This window comes from Bos mutus, chromosome X (genome assembly GCF_027580195.1).
Source record: "Bos mutus isolate GX-2022 chromosome X, NWIPB_WYAK_1.1, whole genome shotgun sequence".
In the NCBI taxonomy this organism is placed as follows: domain Eukaryota; kingdom Metazoa; phylum Chordata; class Mammalia; order Artiodactyla; family Bovidae; genus Bos; species Bos mutus.
The window spans coordinates 108,553,554-108,577,472 of NC_091646.1; the positions used below are offsets into that span (position 1 = coordinate 108,553,554).

Here is a 23,919-nt window from a genome sequence, read left to right on the forward strand (position 1 = left end):
TCATGAATAACAAGAATTATGATACTTTATTCGAAGCTTTTTGTGTAAATACCCAAGATGGAACCAGTTCAATCCAAATTTTAATTGTATACCTATTATGTGTGTAAAAATGTGCCACATGTTTGATTTATAAGTGTTCAGACAAAAATACATGTATTCCAAATGTGAGATTGTTAACTTTTTTAAAAATAGGATGTAAGGAGAAAAGTCATTTATTTAAAAAGCTTTTAACATAATGTGGAAACATTTGAGTTACAAATAGATGATCTTATGCCCCTAGACAAGCAGAAGCACTAAATGAAGAAGGAAATATTCAGTAGGTGATGTTGAATACTTTGTTGGACAGGTCACAGTCCTCATGAGCAGAGCAGGGAACACTGTGGTAGATTTAGTATTATCATATATATTCTCATTGTTATTGGGAAAAATTGTTTTAATTGTGAAAATGGGTATGAATTCTTCTAAGGCTTCATTAGAAGAAAACAATGCAAATATTTGTTGAGCAAAAGTAGCTATATATGAATTATCTCTGACCACAAAGAAGTTTTCAATGTAGTTGAAGAGTTAAGACATGCATATGTGAAACCATTATAAACATAATGGAATAAGAACCTACCCTAATTTTTAGGGTTAGCTGTCTTTATCCTGGAAGTTTTCATGGACAAAATGGGGATTTGAGATGTCTAGTGAAGAATTCATAGACCTCTTCATGTGAAGATGAAATTTTTCTTTTACAATAGAACCTACTGTGGTTATTATGTGGCACGCTTATTGTAAGCAATTAATTTCAATGTAGCATGCTAGGGATGATGAACACAGGTTTTGAAATCAAGCTACCTGGACCCAAATTCGGATTCCACCACTTATTAGCTATATCACTGTAAAATGGGGATAATAGTATCTTTTTTATAGAGTTGTTAGTATTAAAGAGAATAATGCATCCACGTTTCATGGGAATAGCATGAGATCTGGAATCTGACAGACCTTGGTTCAAATCCCAGTTCTGCTACTTACCAGAGACCTTAGGCACTTGAGTTTCTCTAAGATTTCAATCTTCACATTTCTAAATAGAGATGATAAAGCCTAACTCAAAGGGCTGTTTTGATGATTAAATGAAGCAATTTATGTAAAGCACTTAACAGAATACCTGACATCCAGTAAAAGCTCTATGAATAATTTTATGTTGTTATATAATCCAAATCATGTAGAGACTTCAGTTTTATCTTTTTATTCATATTTTTAGGGTGAACCTGGTCTGCCTGGATACCCAGGGAACCCTGGTACCAAAGGTTCTATGGGAGAAACTGGTTTGCCTGGATTACCGGGGACCCCTGGAGCAAAAGGACAACCAGGCCTTCCTGGATTCCCTGGTAATACTACTTTTCTTAAATGCTTCTTTCTTTCCTTCCTTATTTACTCTAATCTGTGTCATAAAGCAACTTCTTAGTTGACAGACCTCTGTTCTATTTCTCAGATACTGACCAGCAATGCAATCTTGAACTATCTCTTTTACTTTTCTTTTTTTGCCCACATTGCTTTCCATAGAAAATGAAAATGGGCATTACCAATTCAGCAGCACAATATCCTGTGGGCAGAGAGACTGGTGGAGCATTTTTGAGTCTAACTGCTAGCCACAAGTCAGTTAAGAGGCCTTACTATTTTTGTAGGTGGTAATGTACACTACCGTTCTGTAGCCTGCTGCTGATTCTCTTAGAGTGTGTCCTCAGGCACACAGTCGGTAGCTGTTGGTAGAACAATTATACAGTTTATTCAAATGATAAGGACTGAGTTGTGCAAGCAAAGGGTCTTAGCACTATAATCAAGTAGGTGATCTGAACTTGATAAAGTATCTGCTCTGTTTATGTTTGTGTTTATTTTTGTTTGATTTTTGGATTGCACTGTGGCACAGATGGAGTGGGTCTTTGATTATCTTTTCCTTAACCTTTTTATTAAAGTATAGCCTAGATACAGTAAAATGTACAAGAAAATAGATGAATATTTATATATATATATATATATATTCATGTACCCACCACACATATCAAAGTATAAAACAATTCTCTTACCCCATGAAATTTACCTATTCCCCTTCACAGTGAGTCTCCCTCTCCCAGGTAACTACTACTATAACTTCTATCACTGCCAATTAACTTTACCTGTTTTTGAAATTCACATTAATGGGATCATACAGTATATATCTTTGTGTCTAGCTTCTTTCACTCATCATTATGTATATAAGATAAAGTTATCTTGTTGCCTGTCAGCAGTTTGGTTTTTTAATCATTGCTCCATAATATTCCATTGAAGAAATAAACCATAATCAATTACCTATTCTCTTCTTGATGGACTTCTGGGTTGTTTCCAGTTTGGAACTATGAAGAAAAAAGATGCTATTAATATTCTTTAACATGTTTTTTGGGGACCTACATACTCATTTCTCTCACACAAAACTTTATGTGATAGAATTACTGAATCATAAAGTAGGTGTACATTTAAGTTTAGTAGATGGTGTCAGTTTTCCAAAGTGGTTTTATACCTTAGAGTCCCACCTGCAATGTATGAATGTCTACGGGTAGTTCCTGGTGGCTTGCCATGATCATATAGTGGTTAGTACTTTGTATTGTGAAGTGTCCATTTGTCTGTATCCTTACCTCATTTGATATTGTCAGTCTTTTTAATTTTAGCAATTTTGGTCAGTATATAGAAGTATCCCAATGAAGTTTAAACTTACATTTTCCTAATGAACAATAATATTAAACACCTTTTCATATACTTATTGGCCATTTGGGTAGCATTTTTATGAAGAGCCTGCTCTAAGTCTTTTTGCTCTTATTTAATGAGTTGTTTGACTTTTTTTTGGTATTGATTCAGAGCAGTTCTTTATATATTCTGGATATGAGTTCTTTGTCAGATACATGTATTACAAATAGATTCTGTCGCAAATTTGCCTTTCACTCTTAATGCTGTTATGTGATGTTAATTTTAATAAAATCCAATTTCTTTTTTTTAAGTCTTCTTGTTGTTTAGTCAGTTAGTTATGTCTGACTCTTTGCAACCCCATGGACTGTAGACAGGCTCCTCTGTCCATGGGATTCTCCAGGCAAGAATACTGGAGTGGATTGCCATTTCCTTCTCCATTTTAAAGTCTAATTTCTTATATTCTTTCATGGTTAGTGCTTTTTGTATCTTATTTAAGAAATATTTGCCTACTCAGGTTTATGGAACTATTCTAATTTTTTCTATAGCTTTCAGTGTTTAAGGTTTGATATTTAAGTTTATAGTCTGTCTTGAATAAAAAGAGTTTTATCATGTGATTAGGGATCAAGGTTAATTTTTTTTCATACAAATGTCCGATTGCCCCACACTGTTTTTTTTATTTTAAAGAAACTGAGTTCTTCTTTACTTCTGATCATCAAAAGACACAATTAAAAAGTGAATAGGGAAGCTACACATTAGGAGAAAATACTTACAAAACATATATCTCATAAATAACTAATGTCTGAGATATATAAAGAACTTCTGCAACTCAATAATAAGACATGCAGTCCATTTTTTTTAAATGAGGAAAACTTGGAGCAGATATTTCACAAAAGAAGATAAGATGAATGTCCAATAAACACATGCAAAAGTGATCAATATGAGAAATGCAAATTAAAACCATAATGAAGTAGCATTACATTTCTGCCCAGAATGGCTATTATTAAAACAATTGGATCAGTATATGTTATATAAGAACCTGGAGCAGCTGGAATTCCCAAATATTGTTGTTTGTTTATAAATCAGAGCATATAACTATTCTCTGACTCAGCAGTTTCACCCCATCTAAGTATTTATCCAAAGATAAATTAAGACTTGTGTCTACAAAAATACCAGTGCAGAGATATTTATAGAAGCATTACTCATAATAGCTAAGTAGACCAGGTTTCCATAAATAGAATAGTGTTCATAATAACTAAAACCTGACAACAACCCAAATGTTCAACAGTACACGAATGGATTTTTAAAATTTTGGTATGTCCATACAATAGAATCCTACCAGTTAACTCTACAAGTATAATATGATGGTAATTATTTTTATTATGAATATATAATAATGCCAGCCTCTGAATAAATCAATATAAAACTTAAAATTATTCTTAAATCATCAAGCAAACACCAGTATGTTTGGGGGTTTTCTTTCTATTCTTTACTGTTTCTATGCTAACATTCTAAATTGTAACTTTGAATTGTAGCTCTCAAAGCAATGCAGTTTTTGTTTATCATTAAATTGAGCTCTTTACTCTAGGAACCCCAGGCCTTCCTGGACCAAAAGGTATTAGTGGTCCTCCTGGGAACCCTGGCCTTCCAGGAGAACCTGGTCCTGTAGGTAAGAATGAAAACTAAGGGTTTGCCATGCTATAAAATTAAGGCTTATTCATTTTTGGAAAGTCAAATCATTTCTGGGAGCTGTGCGCGTTTTCAAGACAAACATGCTGATCATTCACTCCATACTACTTGCTAGATACAAAATGAACAATTCTTAATAAGATTTGCTTAAAATTATTATTATGGGACCTTATTTTTCAGGCTCACTTTTTCCAAGGAGAGTTATTTCAGGTATCCTATAATAGTAGATAGAAGTTCTCATTATTTTAGAATGGCAAAGTGTAGTTTTGCTTGTTTACTGTTCTGAGCAAATCACTCCTTTTGGCCCCCTATGAGGCCTGTAATTCACCCCACTTCCATCCTCCCCACCCCCACACACACCTTGCTTTTTTACATATTCTAAAGGTAGGTTAAATGAGAAAGTGAGTTTGAATACTGAGTGGATGATAAAACAGTTCCTTATTCTCATTATCCTTTATTTCTTTTTCACAAGGTATCATTACTTAAAGAAATGTCCCAGAGACACTCTGTGTCTTTTGGCTAGAATTATTTGAGGCTAAAATCAAAAGAATTGTGAATATAGGAGAAAAAGGAAATTGAGAAGAAAAGTGTAACCTGCTATACCCTGTTCTTTAGGTGGTGGAGGTCGTCCTGGGCCACCAGGGCCTCCAGGTGAAAAAGGCAAACCAGGTCAAGATGGTATTCCTGGACCAGCTGGACAGAAGGGTGAACCAGGTACTATATTTTTTTAATTGTCCTTAATTTTCTAATTTCTTCCTTGTCTACTTTAGCTTTTGCCCTTAAGTACCCATAGTGAAATTCTTCCTTATCCTCTAAGCTACTATACACTTCTCCCTTCCTAATTACCTTCTTCCTGAGAATATTACCTCACATTTACTGAATCAAGTTGCCTCCCTCTTATGAAAAACTCCATAATCTTTTATTGCTCAATTTTCCATGTCAAGAAGCTATCTAGCTTTTTTTAACTACTCTGGATGACCTTCTTTCACCATGCAATGTATATAATATATATAAACATATATATATATATGATATGTGTATTTAAAAATATACTTAATACTCATCACAAGTAGAATATAAGTTTATATAATTTTTTCATGTTCAAATTGTAGTTCCATGTTGGAAATAACTCTTCTCCATGTTTCGTATGATATACATTGCAACATTTGCTAAAAACCTAAATAATCCAAAAATAATTTCTTCTTATTTCAGTTATTATTATCTGTTTGAAAGTTTTGGGTTTATGTTCTGACAGGTCAACCAGGCTTTGGAATCCCAGGACCCCCTGGACTTCCAGGACTTTCTGGTAAACTTTAATAAAGCATGTTAAATCAGTCAGTAAAAAGATAATATTCTCCAGTACACTTTTTTCATCTCCACATACAACCCCAGACAACTCAAAGCTAGAGTTACATCTTGAAGCATTTATTAATTAGCAACTTAGTATAAGCTATTGTACTATAAAAAATGCACAATTAAGAAAATTAATATACAGATAACTCTTCATTAACCTCATAAATAAATGTTAAGGAAATGATAAAGAAAGCAAAATTGTAGGAGGAGTTAGGTTTCAATAAGTTTTTCTTTTTTTCAGTAATTTTTTAAAAGCTCTTTTAGCCAGAAGAAAAATACATTTTTTTTTCCCCATGGAAACCAAAACCAAGATAATATAAGTAAACTGTAGAAATATGTACCAATCATAAAAATGTCTATTGAAAACTCCATTTTAATTTATATCTTGCATCTTGGATGGTATGTGTGCACACACATCTACCTCCCTCATTTGTTTTTACCCTCATTGTAAGCCCCAAGTAGTTAATTAAATGACTAAATGTGTACAGATACGTATTTTTGTGTTCTGAAATGACCATCAGCTATTTATGGAGGATTTTTTCAAACCACACATAGATCACTTAGAAATTCCTGTATTCCTTTTATGAATCCAACATAAAAATTATTACTCTAATGTACAACTGTTATATTGCTCTCCGGCATGTCAGTGGTATAGAAAAGCTGTTGAAAACAGTTTGTCTAGATTGTGATTCTAAATCTTGGATGGAATGGTCGTTGGGGACTCACAGCAACCATTGAAGATCCATATCTTCCAATGGTCTCAAAAATTTGTCTCAAAACAGATGGGGGAATACCTGTACACCCATGGCTGATGTTAATGTATGGCAAAACCACCACAATATTGTAAAGTAATTAGCTTCCAATTAAAATAAATAATTTTTAAAAAATATTTTGTGTTAGGAATTTCCTCTAGCTATCTCTAACCTATTCTTGTAAATATTTTATACTTTTGTTTTTTTCTCCTTTTTTTCCTCCTAACTACTGGTCATGTGATCATTGCTCTATCTCCTAACACAAAGGATATCTTTTAGAATGCAAGTTATTATTGTTTCTATATTTCTATACATACTCTAACAAATAGTTCTGATAACAGATAAACCTAATAGAAAAAATGGGTTTTCTGGATGGGTTGGGATTTGGTAGGAGGTAGAAATGACCTTAGTAAATCCTGTTATTTTTTCTAATAAGTGGGAGTAGCTTTAGTCTTACAGGCAAGCCTAATTAGTATTCAGTATCACTTAATATGTTCTATAACATGACTTTGCTTTCATAGGTCAAAAGGGTGATGAAGGATTACCTGGCATTCCAGGAAACCCTGGCCTTCCAGGTCCAAAGGGTGAACCAGGCTTTCATGGTTTCCCTGGTCTGCAGGGTCCCCCAGGCCCTCCTGGTTCTCCAGGTCCAGCTCTGGAAGGCCCTAAAGGCAGCCCTGGACCCCAAGGTCCTCCTGGGAGACCAGGTATGTACATGAGTGGTAGGGGAATGGTCTATTTATTAGTCCATTTTTGCTGGCAGGTTATTCAGTCTTTAGGATGTTAAAATCTGCAATCCAAAGAACTTCTTAAAAAGAAATAGCTTGTTTTATTCCTGGCTCCATCCATTTCCATGGCATCCAATAATTCTTTTCAGTAATGTATTTCATCATTTACTTAAAGTTGAGCTAAAACAAACCAACTTGGAGGAAAAAAAGGAAATAGTGAATTTATTAGTCTTTTTATTAAAATAAAGCTATACTGAGGGGAAAAAAAAACTATACTGATAACCTGACAGCAAAATGCAAGCTGCGTTTTTAATGTGAGCTGCTCAGCATGTTATCACAGAAATCATTTTAGTGATCACCCAATAGATGCTTGTGGTCCATACCAAAAATGTTGCTATGGTTCTGTCATATGATCAGCACATGTCACTAAGCACAATAAAAAAATTTATCTTCTCTAGGAGCTAGGCAATCAAATTTATCTTCAACATCACAGCATGATTAAATTGAATAGTGATCTCTTCATACCAGCTTCATGTCTATACCTCATTTGTCTTGTGTTAACTGCTCTAATAGTCTCAGTTTTGCATCCAATGTTCACTTTTCCTTTTGTGTTTGTGCTGTTTCATTTCATTTTACTAAGTTTGGAAATGCTCATTTTCATTCTGGATTAATGTCGCTGAGCCCAATCGCTGAAGATAGATTATTAACAGATACTTGAGACTTAATATTCAGTTTTTTAATTTCTAATTATTGAAAATTTGGCCCTCATTGATTTTTTTAAAGTAAGATAAATGTAAAATTAAAGAAACAAAAAAATTGCCTTTTTATCCTTTGAAGGTCTGACTCATTTTTATAATGTATTTAAAAGTGCAAATTTCCATAAACTCTGAAGTGATTGCAGTCAGTTTTAATAAGATATTCTGTAAAAACATGAATCAATGGCATCACATACTTTGTTCAGAAGATCATTTTCAAAACCAGATTTTATCTGATCTGACTATTTATAGAAGGTATAATTTATAAAGTTTTCCTTTGCTTTACTATTGAAGAAAATCAGTGAAGCTCTCAGCTATGTTAATTATCTGGCATGTAATGTAAAGCATTGACACGAATATCTTGCTTGGTTATGCATGTAATAATTCAAATAAACCAAACTATTCTCCTTTTTAGTATTTTAATCAGCACTGTGGCTATTTATTATCAGTAATGGAGTTCAATGTTAAAAATTATTTTGAAATATGTCAACATAAAGGCATCATTCATAAAAGTTTTTTTAAATTACCATTTCTAAAAGAAATAATAACAAAAGTAGTCAGAAGAAGAACACACATCTGATGAGTATTTGTAACCTTTCAACATGTTCATAAACTACAAATTAAAATGGAATTTTAAACCCAGTTGCTCTTAGAATTGATTGTTGTCTGCACTTATAGTAATGATTATTATAAGAATGATTTTTGGCTTTTCAAAATATGTCACATGTGCTGTTTTTATTTTAATGTTGATGTGAAGTGGCAATAATTTGGTTTATATACAGATGCATGAATATAAACTTGCAGGGTATTCTTTTATTGAATTAAAGTTTAACTTGAAAAAAATTAGTGTAATGCTTTAGTTTCTTGATATTTCTAACAATTTTGATATTTTTCCTTTTTGTTAATGATGACATTGGGCCTTGGTGAACTTTGATCCCTATCCAGGTCCTACAGGTTAGCTCCTTAACTCCAAAGTAGTATCTGCATGAAATATGAAACTTTTCTTTTATTTATATATATATATTTATATGTATGTGTATATTATTTATATACATGTGTATGTGTATATATAGGTATATATACACATGTGTCTAATGTTTTCAAGTATTTGAATATATTTTAAGAGCATATATGCCAATTCAGTTCTTACATGTTGGTCTATCTCTGAAAGTTGTTAGGAATTTGTACAGTCCAGTTTTTCTGTCTATTGAATAACTCAAAATAACCTACTTAGAAAAACTGATTTATCATTTTAAAATTTATATATTTATGTTTTTTTTTAGTTGGAAATTTATAGTATTCAAAACTATATTATATACTATTTTACATTTTCTGTGTTTTTCCTATTTTTGCTTCATATCTGCTAATATTATTGAAATTAAACTATTCTTCAAAAAGATATTTTTAAAGAATAATATATATTATCAGATCCTGCAAATATGCAATTTTTGATGAACCATACCTCTTGTAACTTTTCAAACCATCCCACCTTCACATTTTTGTTTGTCACAAAGTTCTAAATTCTGCTACTATATAAATGAACTAATAGGCTCAGAGTTAAAAATAAATTTAGTGTAACCAGCAAAGATTAGAAACCTCTTAATCTTATTTTCATCCTATACATATAAACAGTACACACCTAGAAATAGTTACCAAGAGCTGCCCATTAGAAAATTGCTGATTAATATTAAAAGATTTTCACCTAATCAGAAGTAAAAAGAATCACAAATATCTGAATGTGTTTATTATTCAAGATAAAGAGCCCTTTTCACATTTCTGAGGAGCAGCTAAAAGGGGAAAAAGTATAATCCTGAGTTCTAGCTACTGGGAATGGCAGGAAATTTTCTCTTCTTCTTATTTTAAAATTTATACTTTTTCAAGATGCTTTTTAGGAAGCAGTCTATCTCTATCTGAATTGATTCCTTGATTTATTACTACCCCACAAACCCATTATTTCATATAACTATATATTATCACTCCAGAAGGACCTAAGTTTTACATTAGTCAAACAGATATTCACTAGATACCAGCTAATGGTAGTAAGACAGGTTTTATTCAAGACTATTGCATTAGGGGAAAGACTATTGCAACAGGAAAGAGAGACTGAGCTCAGGTCGGAGTACAACGAGGTCAAATGGGGATTTTATTCAACTAGTAAAGGATCTTCCCTGGTGGCTCAGACGGTAAAGCATCTGCCTACAATGAGGGAGACCTGGGTTCGATCCCTGGGATGGGAAGATTCCCTGGAGAAGGAAATGGCAAACCACTCCAGAACTCTTGCCTGGAAAACCCCATGGACAGAGAAGCCTGGTAGGCTACAGTCCATGAGGTCGCAAAGAGTCGGACACAACTGAGCAACTTCACATTCAGAGTAAAGGACTCAGTGGATGAAAAATTACTAAAAAGAGATATCAAGGGTAAACAGATTCTTGCTAAACTGGCCTATTAGAGTTCTCACCAAAGGTAGTCTAAGGGCTATCAGGGTCCTTGAGGTCTTGCCAAAGTCTTGCTAGAGTCTTGCTAAAGGCAGTCTAAGGACTTAGACATTAAGGATGAGGAATAAGGAACGTGATCAGATATCGGGGGCGGGGGCGGGGGCAACTCACCCTAAACTGACTTAGCAAGATTCTTGCTAAAAGTGGACTCAACAGACCAAGGACAGGGCCCAAGGAGTAAGGCCTAATTGAGAAGAGGGCTCAGAGGACTCTGTCTGAAGTTTAGTCACAGATAAGAAAACTAAGGCCCAAAGAAGTGAATAAGCTTGCTCAAGGTCATATTGTTAGTTACTGGCATAGCAGGGAATCTGACTTGGGGTTCCCCAGTACTTAGTTAAGTATCTGTTCTACTAGTAAAATATATCATCTTTCCACACAGACAGCTACATATCTTGATGCTTATGATCTGGCCTCTTACTCTAGTTATAAATATGATAAGTGATTGAACAAAGCTGCTTCTGCCATTTTAGGAGACTTTTAGCACAGCAGACTGGGCCTTGCCTTTGCTTTTTTGTTTTCTGTTAACTCTTAAGTCTCCATCAACCCCTACTGTTTCTTGTGTTTTCCTAAATGGATGTCATCAAAAAGATTAAGACAAATGCATGCTATTTAACTATTGCCAAGATAAAGAGAAGACTAAGGTATACTTTGAAGTAATTTTGAGTCCCCCCCTGTCTGACTTGCATAGAAGTTGCTGCCTTGATCACTTCCAGACTTTACTGTCAGCCAGAAGATTGTTTTATTCCAAGGCTCTAGAATATATTCAGAGAAAAAAAAAAGGAAAGTAGCCATATTAGTTTAAAACTGATTTGACAACTTATTTACAAGATGTACTCTAAATTACAGTTATTGGAACCCGGTATCTGTAGTATTCTCTTCTTTGCAGCAATTGGAGACTGCAACCCTAAGTGGAAACTGGATTTAAAATTTACCAATCAATTCATTAGCTTATCTTTAATTATTACTACTCATGTATAAGAGATTTTTTGTTTTATTTGGTTTTTCAGTTAAACTTTGTTAGGTCATTTGAGAAATAATTAATTTAGAAACTCGTGTACAAAATTGACTTGGCATATAACTCATTAAAATGTTACCTTTTAGAAATTAAAGTCTTAGAAGTTTTGCTATGATATGATCTGAAGTTTTCCTTGTTACTTAGACTGAAATATCATATATTTCAATGAGATATTTTTCTAAGAGTTCTTATTTTGGTCCTTCTATAGCAAACACATATATAAAATGTCTTTACTCAAACTGAATTATCTTAAGTAGAAATTCTAATTTATCTAGCTAATAGTGTTGCCAGACTCTGCTCAAAGTGTCGTCTTGAGTCAGTTTGCTGTATGTGATTTAGAAACCATTTAAACAAACAGAAGCTGATTTTTTTGCTTCCTGGATTTCAAATTGTCAAATGCTTTAAGAGTCTTATTACTTGGTATAGTAATGTTTTATATTTATATGACACACCATCATTTATATCACGCTCCGTGAAGGCAGAGTTTGGGTCTAGCTAATCTCTGTGTTCCCTGTGTCATCTTGCACATGGCAGGTCAACATTTTAAAAAATATATTTCATCTTTAAAACAACTCTGAAGGACATTAGGGTAGACAACACTATTCCCATTGTGTGGGTGAGAAAACAAGCTCAGAGAGATTGAATTGCCCAGAATCTCATAGATATAAGTAAGTAGTAGAGCCAAGAATAAATCCTCGGTCTTCTAATTTCTAGGATTCAGTATGCTAGTACAATTTATTCTCTCTGCAAACCTCAACCTATAAATCATAGCAAGACTTGTAAGAAAAGGAAATTGGGTTTATAGTCAATTAACATTAACCAGGAGTTGTCCTGTTTGTAAGCTTTTTATCTTTTTAATGATCCTTCTTTTTATAGTTAATAGTCTAATTTAATATGTACACTGAATAATATAAAGTAGATGTGATATTTTCTGTAGTTTGGGGTGGGATATTGCATGCCAAAATATTGTTGAAGGGCCCCTTCAGTGATGGTCTTCACATCTTTGGAAAATTCTACTCTTAGTTTTCAAGTTCAATGGTGAGCAAACATATATTGGTTTTTCTCTTTGAGTATATTACAAGTAATAATGGAAGAGAAGAAAGCTTCTTGATGGATTATTTTTAAAAATCACGATCTGTCTTCATGGAATGATTTTCAAAGAAGACAAACAGAAGTACAGTTGGTAATGGCCATTGTATATTTGTGTTTTAATTTCTCTGTTAGGTCATCTGTGATCTTTGTATATTTGCCTGGTAAGGTCTTCAACTGTAGCTCCTTGGAGCAGTCTGCCTCTACCAAGAAATTTGCACCTTGTGTTTTTGCTAAAGAATGGCAGAGGCCAAGATAAACTTTTACCCAAAAGTTTTACCCAAAGGAGTAGAAGGCTATCAGTGAAGTGGTACTCCCTTTCCAACTTTCATATTTTGAGGTTCTAACTTTTGGAAAGCCATTGTAGCATTTCATTTGAGTTAATGAAAACTAGCAGCTTATTTCATAGAATAAGCTCTATTTTAAAATATTTGGCTCTCTATACTCCTGTATGGTTCTGTTTGCATACTGATTACGCTGTAGGTGTAAGAAATGCTGGCAAAGAGAATTATTGTTTAACTTGTGCTATAATGTGAACCACTTCTAACTCATAATCTTATTTTGTACTGTGTGATGTCTGATACTGCTAACATCGATCTTTGGGCTTTGGTGAACTCTGATCTTCCCAGGTTTTCAAGGTTAGACTGGTCAATTTTTTTTTTTTAATGCTTTGTATGTGTGACAAGAGAAATGCACTTTTTTTTGCTATAATTCAGAAGTCATTGAAGAGTGCTGTTATCCTCAAATAACTACGTGCTCTGGTATTTAACATTTTGGTGAAGGTAATGTGACTTGTTTATAATCAAGTTTGAAATAACATTAGGTCTTTGTGCTTTCAGTTTTTTATAATAGGTAATTCATACATAGAAACATGTTGAATTTTAAATGGAAATACACTTATTTTTATATTTAAGACGCATTATTTAGGCAGGCATCTGACCCATTTGTAACCTTTGTGTGTTGATTTTATTTTCTTGAATTTTTTTTGCCTGAGATTGATCAGAGCTGTGCTTTCATGGCTATTTTCAATAATGAAAGAGGGTAACTTTCAAGTATTGTTATAAATAAAACTTACATGCCCCTTGTGTTATTAGCAAATCAGTAATTTAAATTTGAGAGACACTAGAACAATAGGTCTGAATCAATAACATGTAAATTTACCCAAATTTCCTTTTAATTGCAAACAGAACAATGCCTAAAACATACCTACTTTTTTTTTTCTTCAAAATGATAAGTGTTCTGATTACTTTTCAGATTGGGGAGAGAAGAATAAAATGTTCCTTTTTTTTCTCCTCTTAATCTTACCCTAGTCACTGGTAGATTGATTCACAGATAGTTTACTTTTCTCTTAATAATCTGATTTGCTACCTGATTTCTAGTCTAAATTACACATTATGGAAGAAGGTAACAATTTTTGTCCAAAAACCCTACCTAGGGGTTTGAACTCAATAATTGTTTTTATTTGTTTAAATTCAAAATACCCAACCCTTTCTTTATGATTGGGAAGGGAATTTCTGAGAGTGTCTATCTGGTTGCTGGGCTAGGGTGACTGTATGATTTAAACTGTTTAAAGATAAATGATTGTTGTACTGTTGTGAACCTGCTTCCTCTTTCTCAAGTGACAGTATTATATTATGAAATCACATAGAAATAGCTGAAAGATTAAAAACAGGTTCATATTTTTAAATATGTTCTTACCTTCAGTTTTACTAGTAATGAAGATAATAATTGTTTAAAAATTCTTATATAATTCTTACTATGTGCCAGGCACTGTGTTTATAGATATTATCTTATTTAATTCTTGGAACATCCTGATAAAGTAGGTTCTATTCTTATTTCCATTTTAAAGAAGTTGAAATTGAGGCCAAGGTGATGAATAAAACTTACAGAGGTCAAATAGCTAATGATTGATTAATGAGTCCAGCATTCATGATCTCTAAGCCATGCTGCATTGTTAGCATGAAGCCACTGATTCTGAGTCATAAGAGTACTGGAAAGGACGGGATCAAAGATGTGACCTTTTGTCTGTATGTAAACATGAATTCAGTATTCTAAATTCATATGCCTGTGAAATTTCCCTTAAAAATAAACTCTACGTATTTTCCTTTTTTGTTGAAACCAGTGAAAAACTAAGATTACTGGAAGAGAGAAGGTATAGGTGCTCACTATGTACTGTTCATTATTTGGGACTTTGTAATTATTTTCTTAAGGCAGGGCTGTTTAGTCTCCACCTCAGCACTCTGCAGGCAAGACAGCTATTTCCCACCTAGTGAGGAAAAATGTGGCTATTTATAAGATCTTCTCGGTCACTTAATGAACCCGATACCTTTATTTAGAAGGAACATTTTAAAACATAGTATAAGGAAGGAGCTTAGCAAAATCCCCTTTTAAATTATTTATTTATTCAGAAGTTATATGCCAAGTCCTTTATTTTTCTTCAGAAATATTTAAAATGTAAATAACACAAAAGCATTTTTAAATTAAGTTAAAAGTACTATATTGACTCCGTGAATTTCTGACATTAAAATATTCCCATGTTTTAAGCATATCACTAAAATGAAATTAGGCAATTAGTTTGCTTAAATAACTATCTTAATTGCATAGTAATACAAACTGAATAAAAGTAACTACTTACAAATAAAGCAACTTTATTTTAATCATAATGAGGCAAATGATGTGAATCCCTGATTGCCCTACAAAATGTGGCGGTGTACCAGCAGCTTTAGCTACAGGACACTTTTTATTTACAGGGCACTTGTTAGAATGGAAATTCCTGGGCCCCTCTCCAGCCTAACAGAATCCAAAACTCTGGGGGTATATCCAAGAATCTATTTTAACAAGCCCTCCCGGGGATTCTGATGCATTTCCAATTTGAGAACAGTGCTCTATGGTATCTGTTTTGGTTCACTTAAATCAAACAGTTAAGGATTACAGAAGCAATCTTTATTACAATGTCCGAAGTCCTTCCTTTAGATATGAGCTTATTGGATTTAATGTATAATAAAATACAAAATTAAAGAATCTGCAACCCAGTGTTCATAACAAAAAGAACCCAGCCCAGTTTACATTAGAGAGTCAGCATTGATCTATATATTTTAATGTACTCTGGATTTTATTCTGCAAACTAATAGATGACTAAGAGTATTTGGATAATTTAAAAGCCTTTTATACTGTTCTTATGTTATACTGAAATGTGGCTATTTGTTGTGCATTATCAAGGTCCACCAGGTCCAGAAGGTCCCCGGGGTCTACCTGGAAGTGGGGGTATTAAAGGAGAAAGAGGTAACCCAGGCCAACCTGGGCAACCTGGTTTGCCTGGTTTGAAAGGTGATCAAGGTCCTCCAGGACTCCAGGTAGGAAATAGGAATAGATATTTGATGAGAAATGGATGTGGGTGTTTGCATTCAAAATGAGAATTCCAAACTGCATTGTTTTAATTCGCATTTACTGGTCAAGGCTCTTTGCATGGCTTCCTGGTGAAGTACAGAGAAAAAGGCAAGTTCCTGTCTTCTACCAACTAAAGGGACTTTGCTACCTTATAGTTAACGGGTTCCCCAAAAGATAGTTTTAACTGGAGTTCTTGGTGTGTATAGATTTTGATTTCAGAAACTTTGATTTCAGCAAAAGCAAATTATAAAAGGATATGTGGTATGTGTGTGTGTGTGTAAGCATTGCATGTGGATGAGTCTTCCATAGAGAACTGATCATGGTGAGTAGGGATATGTTAGACTTTGTAGTTAGAGTCACTTTGCAGCTCCACTGTACAGTTGTGCTCTGTGTCTATGAGGAAGGCAGACAGATACTTTGTGTTTCTGTCTTTACCTGTAAAAGGAGAATAATAACATATCCCCACGTCTATATTCATGCGTTTTCCACCTTGGTTTGAGTGACCCAGAAAGTCACATGTTTATTTATGTACCCTCAAAGCTTCCTTCCTTCATTCAGGAAGGTTGTTGTTAGATTTGACAGCCAACAAAGTCTGGGCTTAGTCTTTTAGCTTTGATGGCTGCTTTATAGCAGAAAAAAAATCTAAAGAAATTGTCCTTAAAGTTTAAAACAACCCACCTTTTTCCCTGTTATTGCTATTCTTTTAGACATCTAGACTTAAATTTTTAATCCTCTTTTTATTCATTCTCTACTCACTCCCTACCTCATTCATTTCCAATGTAGTTCCAATTTGCATGTCACTTTGCCAGATTCAAGACTACTGTCTGATACCAACGTTTTATAAACATGGTATTTTCAAGTTCTATTCATTTTCTTTTATGCAAGTTCTTACATTTGTACCCTTTCTAATTTTCATTTTGGAAATAATACTAAACTTATAGAAAATTTTCAAGAATGGTAAAAAACCCTATTTACCCAAATGGACCAGTTGTTAATGTTTTGCCCCATTTGCTCTCTATGTGTATTTTCTCTGTGTGTATATGTATAATTATGTATTTTTTTTCTGAAATAAGCCTATTTTTTTCTTTCATGACCTGGGCATTTTTGAAGAAATATGTGTAGCCCCTTCCCATTAAAAAAAGAATGTTTCTTCTTTTGCCTGCTGTTTCTTCATAATTAGATTGAAGATGTGCCTCCCCAGATGGAATACTCCATGAGTGGTGTGTTCTCAGATATGGAGGCCCACAATATTCATCTGCCCTTAATTAATTATCTTAATTTTTATTTTCCCATTAAGTTGTTACCTGATTTCTCCACTACATGGTTACTGTTTTTCCCCTTGTAACTAATAAGCAAAACTACAGGAAGACACATTAAGATCATACAACTATACTGTTCCACATCAGAATTTCTTCTTAGAATATCTGTCTATGATTTCTGCCTCAGCCATTCAATTCTGTGATAGTGGCAACTGATGATTGTCCCACTCTAGCACTGCCTCCACATATTCCACTTGGCCCTTCTGTAACCAAGAGCCTCCCTTCTCTTCCATATATTGGCTATTTGTTATCATCATAGACGCATAAACTCTCATTCTTTTCAATGATTTGTAATTTTTAAACTATCCTTACTTATTTTGATTCTCAAACTGTCCTAGATTTGGGAGCCCCTTCAAGCTGGATCCTATGACTATGACATGGCCCCCCTTTAAGCTCTTTCTTACATTTTTGCTTAAGATGTTCTAGACTTGTCTCTTTGTTTGTTACTATTAGTAAACTTCATTGTTCCACACTTACTCTTCCTTTAGGTTCATTCTAGAGTTATTCTCAACTCTTCCTCTCCCCATAGTTTTCCTGGCCCTCAAACCCAATTAATTAACAAGCCTACTCTATTTTTTACTTAGTCTGTTAGACTTCATCACTTCTTGGATTTTAATTCACGCACTTATTACATCAGGGCTACACTCAAAAGAAGTGCCTTTGTTAATGATAATAAAATATTATTGTCATTATATAATTACCATTATATTATAAAATAATATAGCTATTATAGAATAATAACTACCATTAAGTACACATCATAACCAGTTTTCTTAGTACTTAATATCAATTATCTCATTTAATCGTCACAACAACTTCATGAAGTAGATACTATTATTTTCTCTGTTAGAGGTAAGAAAATGATGCAGCAGAAAGAATAAACAATCAACTCAAGGTCACACAAGCTACTAAAAGGTGAACTGAGATTTGAATCCTAAAAGTTTGACTCTAGAGCCAGTTCTGCAAATCACTGTGCAATACCACCTATGCTCTTCCTTCCCTGCCCCCAATATTGTTCTAAAATTAATGATTTTATTTATTCAGGGTAACCCTGGCCGGCCAGGTCTCAATGGAATGAAAGGAGATCCTGGTCTCCCTGGTGTTCCAGGATTTCCAGGTATTTGAAGGGATGTTTTGCAGTTTCCCCCTTTACATTAAATTCCTTTGGGAGAACACACACAGTTCCTGATCTGGCTGGGTAAAGGCTATGGCCCTGTTGCTTTGCTGTGCAATTGTACCTTCTTTGTAGGCATGAAAGGACCCAGTGGAGTACCTGGTTCAACTGGCCCTGAGGGGGATCCAGGACTTATTGGCCCACCAGGTAAGACTTATTTCTGGAGCTAGTTATATCTGATACTTAAATTCATTGAAGAATTTGAAAGTTTGCATTCTGCCTTTCAGTTGAAACTTTCAGAGTCTCAGTCCCCGACAACTGAGGGGAAATAGGCAGGACTTTCCCTCTTCTTATTATATTAATCTCTCAAGCTCTCTGTTTCAATAATGTAATATCAAGAACAGACTTTTTAAATTTAAGATAGATACAGGACCAACAAGAATGCTTCATTGAGTTGTGTTTTTTTTTTTTTTTTACCTTTTATACTAACTTTCCCATATTCAATAGAATAGATCACAAGAGCAAGTCTCATAGGTATGTTTCTATATTTTTAATATGAAAATAGTTCCTTTTGCTGAGAGACTTATAGACATTTCCTATAAACTATGAAACAGGGTATCTACTAAATTCCTCTACTAGTTAGTTCAGTGGCTCCCTTGACAAACTCAACAAACAAGATCTGCAAATGACGTTAGAATCAGAATGGATTCATCAGGAAACAGAACTGTCTTCCCTTGACACCAGTGTTCACAGATTTGCAATCACACTTCAAGGCTTGAAAATAGGGACTATATGTCTAATTTGTCCGTAGACCCTAATCTATGGACAAATAAGACCCTAAGAAATTATTTTTTTTTGGCTCTTTGGGGGAAATAAAGGTAATTTTCCCAAACAGATTTCTGTTGGACATAGTAAATTCCAATACATGTAACTCATTTCTCTCAAACCAATTCTTATTCTGATCTGAGGTTTATTTTGGCATTCATTCTTTCCAACCTTTCTCTTCCCTACCTTCAACTTTATATATTTTGCCTCTTAGGTCCCCCTGGATTACCTGGTCCTTCAGGACAGAGTATTGTAATCAAAGGAGATGCTGGCCCACCAGGGATTCCAGGCCAGCCTGGATTAAAAGGTTTACAAGGACTCCCAGGACCTCAGGGTTTACCAGGTACCTTTGTAGATCATCTTTTTCAAGCCTTATGTATTTGCAAACATTTCCCTCATTCTCCTTTCACTTGTCAGAGTTTGTCTTTGACGACAGGAGTCTCAGCAGCTAGTAGAATACTACACCACCATGGGTTGCACTTTCTCTTTTGAACCTTTCTTGAAAGGTTCATTTCTCATGCCCTAATTTCTTTTAGGCCCAGTCCAATTTTTTCTCGCTCATCTGGCTATCCTAATTGAATGATTAGGTTAATGTTTTTAAAATCTCTATAATGAAATTCATATGCATTTAAGATCTGATGCTTTCTCTGTCCCAACCACCAGAAGGATAGAAGGCTGATTTGATGGGCTGTTAGTTTCCACGCTGTGAGGTTGTATGATTTTTAAACTAAATCCTGTCTAGTTGGCCAATTCACTCTATACTTGCAGCCAACTGTGATTCTAAAAGAAAACTAGAAACTAACTTCAGTCTTTCCAGTTTATTAGTGGCTTAACAGCAGTCTTTTCATAAATGAAGTATACAGGCAGCAACAGCCTTGCCTTTTGTTGGGATATAGAACAAAAGTTGGGCCTTGTGCTATGTCTTATACTGAAGGCAAGGAGCACACAACCGCCATATTATAGAATTCTCCACAGAGGCAAATGGATTGTTTAAAATTAAACCTAAATCCTTGTCTGCATCTTTTCATCCTGGGCTTGAACTATTCTTTCATTTATCTGAATTAAAGACAAAACCAGATTATGAATTCAGTGCCACTCATGGATGTCAAGTGTCCTAGCTCTATCTGGATGTGGATTTATTCTACGCACATTTGAAAACCCTACTGCTTTCTCCTGTAGGTCCAATTGGCCCTCCAGGAGATCCTGGACGCAATGGACTCCCTGGCTTTGATGGTGCAGGAGGACGCAAAGGAGACCCAGGTTTGCCAGGCCAGCCAGGTGAGACAAGTAAAACACTGCTGCTGATAGTAGTTTTTAAGTCTGGGAGACCTCTGGACATATCCCTCCAACTGGAGCTGTGAAAGCCTCCTCTTGAGAGAGCACAGCTAGCTGGGGAGTCTGTTGCTTGGGAAAAATACGATGACACAGATTTGCCAGTATAAGAGAAACACAGGAAGGCTGTTTTCATTTTAAATGTTTTTACAGCCCTAGAAAGTCAGCTTTTCCTCAAGATGAGGATTTTTCAGGTATTCATTGTGCTTAACTGTTCTGATAATTTTCAGTGTTTTTACAACTGTAGATAATGTAAATATAACTCTAAATAACAAATGTAAAGGTTTGTGTTGGTAAAACAAAACAAAACAAAAAAAACAGCAGTAGCAGCAAAGCAGATTGGTGCTGTCTATGTTGCTCCTAGAACCAACACCCTGCCATCTCATTAACTGTCTTTCTAGGGAAGAAACAGGTCAGTGTCACCTTCATCACATACAGGCATCCTGTGACATTTCCCGCAAGTGAAAATCTATACACACAGTGGCCAAAGGCCTGTATATAGAGAATTTTTTAAAAATAAGCTCAAATCGAGTGGCCAAATAGAGAACAGAAACCAGTGACAGATTGAAATTAAACATTTTAAAAAGTTTCCTCAGAGTACCCTGCCTATTCTCTAAACAAGAATGTATGCCTGAGAATAATTCTCTAGACAGATTCAAAGGAAAATGTTTTTCAGCACTGAAGCTGGCAGACTGACAGCAACCACACCCTTCCTTTCTAAGTGATGAACTAAACAGCAGACTGAGATTTTGTCATTGGGTTTGGACTCCTTTAGTACAGTGAGAGACTAGGTAACATACAAATTTCCCAAATGGGCATCACTTCTTCCCATCTAGTGTTCCATTCACTCAGTATTTATTTAGTGCCTAATGTCATCAACCAATTCCAGAAGGGAAAAAAAAATTAATCTCTTTGAGGACAGGGACCATGTTTTGTTTGTCTCCAAATCTGTGATATCTGACAATGCCTGTGTAGACATTCTATAAATATTGATTAAATTAACTAATCAAACGAGGTCATAATGTTTTGTCAATAGCCATAATAGTGAATCAGAGCTCACTTAATTTTGTATACTGATGGCTTTTTGGAAAATAGGTACTCGTGGCTTGGATGGTCCCCCCGGGCCAGATGGATTGCAGGGTCCTCCAGGTCCCCCTGGAACCTCTTCTATTGCCCATGGGTTTCTCATCACACGTCACAGCCAGACAACAGATGCTCCACAATGCCCACAGGGAACCATCCAGGTGTATGAAGGCTTTTCTCTCCTGTATGTACAAGGAAATAAAAGAGCTCATGGTCAAGACTTGGGTGAGATAATCAGCATCTTATTTCTTACTATGCATTTCTATTTTGTTTTGAAAATCTTGTTAGGTTCTAGAGTAACCTTGGACAAAGTGCATCTCTCTATTCTTTCACTCACAGTCAGTCACTCAGCCGTGCCTGACTCTTTTGCAAACCCATAGACTGCAGCCTGCCAGCCTCCTCTGTCCGTGGAATTTTCCAGGCACGAATACTGGAATGGGTAGCCGTTTCTTTCTCCAAGGGATCTTCCTGACCCAGGGATCAAACCCCAGTCTCCTGCATTGCAGGCAGATTCTTTACCATCTGAGCCACCTTATGTAGAATCTTTTTCTAATTTTACAATTGACAAATCTTCATTGTAAATATACTCTTATCTTTTAGATAATGTTCTCTACTTTTTTCCCTTCAGTCCATTCTCTCTTTACTGTGAGAATCTAACTTCTACCCATAATCAAGCTTATAAATGTTAAACTCCTAACCTAGTAAGTGAACAGGAAGCATTAAAAGTTTTTGAACATCATGAAATTCACAAATGTAAAGCAAAGAAAAAATAGGATCTCTTATCTACTATGTCCCTATAACTTTTCAAAATGTGTGTATTTGGTCAAGCAAGGGCTGTCATAGTATGTATTCAGATGCAGAGGCTATAAACTAGACCTGACTCAAGTACAGCTTAGGCCTCAGCCATAGGAACATCATGATAGTACCCAATATTTCAAGTGTGATACAGGATTGCAGGGTCTCTGCCAGGGCTCATTCAGGGATCAAATTGGAGATATCTTGATGCCTAGGCAAAGAATAAAAATAAGAAGTTTGATGTTAAAGAAACAATTACCTCACTAAATACATACATAGTCTGTGCTGAATTAGTGAAAGGACTATGGTGTATAAAAAAGATGGTAGTGGTGGAGGAAACAGACAATGCTGAAAATGTTCTGTCTGAAAAACAAAATGCATACCCAGAATCACTAGTGTATTAAAACTTTATAGTTTCAAAATATGAGAGTATTGAGAGTTCATGAGATCACCCTATCTTTGAATGCTTGGAGACTATAACCGGAATTCTGCATCACTGTAGGTAGCCTACAGCGTAAATGCAACCAAACACCCATGTTCTCATCATTGTAGACCTTCCTTTTATGTACACCTTCCTAGTCTCTTCTTTCTGAGACCCAGAGAGATTTCCATCCCTGTCCCTAACTAGTAATGTTAGTTTTATTTTCAATTTATAATTCAAAAGCACTTTCAGGGACTTCCCTGGTGGTCCAGTGGGAAGGACTCTGCACTTCAACTGCAGGGGGCAAAGGTTTAGTCCCTGGTCAGGGAACTGAGATCCCACAAATCATGTGGTATAGCCAAAAAGAAGTGAAGTAAGCCAGAAGGAAAAACATAAATACAGTATACTAACGCATATATATGGAATTTAGAAAGATGGTAACAATAACTCTGTATACGAGACAGCAAAAGAGACACTGATGTATAGAACAGTCTTATGGACTCTGTGGGAGAGGGAGAGGGTGGGAAGATTTGGGAGAATGGCATTGAAACATGTAAAATATCATGTAGGAAACGAGTTGCCAGTCCAGGTTCGATGCACGATGCTGGATGCTTGGGGCTGGTGCACTGGACGGCCCAGAGGGATGGTATGGGGAGGGAGGAGGGAGGAGGGTTCGGGATGGGGAACACATGTATACCTGTGGCGGATTCATTTTGATATTTGGCAAAACTAATACAATTATGTAAAGTTTAAAAATAAAATTAGAAGAAAAAAAAAAATAAAAGCTGATTCTGAAACTAGAAAAAAAAAAAAAAGAAAAGCGCTTTCAAAAAAAAGAAAGAAAAGCACTTTCATATTCATTAGACAATTTGATTTTCAAAACTAAAATAATCAAGAAAGTTATAGGGCAAGTACTGTATTTATATTTATACACACACACACACACACACACACACACACACACACACACACAAACTGGCTAAGAGGTTAAGTGACCTGACCTATTCAATGCCACAATGGACTGCCAGGGAAGTCTCTGAAAGTGTTTTTTAATTATAAATTAATTTAAA

At 34.9% G+C, this 23,919-nt stretch overlaps 1 protein-coding gene across 1 annotated transcript in view; it reads left to right on the top strand.

Moving 5' to 3' along the window:
* COL4A5 (collagen type IV alpha 5 chain) overlaps nucleotides 1–23,919 on the top strand; it is a 254,556-nt gene that overhangs the window by 222,224 nt on the left and 8,413 nt on the right. Inside the window, exons 37-47 of the mRNA XM_005910838.2 lie at nucleotides 1,244–1,370; nucleotides 4,286–4,366; nucleotides 5,002–5,100; nucleotides 5,642–5,692; nucleotides 7,013–7,198; nucleotides 15,793–15,926; nucleotides 18,324–18,396; nucleotides 18,529–18,600; nucleotides 19,433–19,561; nucleotides 20,398–20,496; nucleotides 21,646–21,858. Coding sequence (XP_005910900.1) covers nucleotides 1,244–1,370; nucleotides 4,286–4,366; nucleotides 5,002–5,100; nucleotides 5,642–5,692; nucleotides 7,013–7,198; nucleotides 15,793–15,926; nucleotides 18,324–18,396; nucleotides 18,529–18,600; nucleotides 19,433–19,561; nucleotides 20,398–20,496; nucleotides 21,646–21,858 — 1,264 coding nt within the window. The remainder of the gene's footprint in view (nucleotides 1–1,243; nucleotides 1,371–4,285; nucleotides 4,367–5,001; nucleotides 5,101–5,641; nucleotides 5,693–7,012; nucleotides 7,199–15,792; nucleotides 15,927–18,323; nucleotides 18,397–18,528; nucleotides 18,601–19,432; nucleotides 19,562–20,397; nucleotides 20,497–21,645; nucleotides 21,859–23,919) is intronic.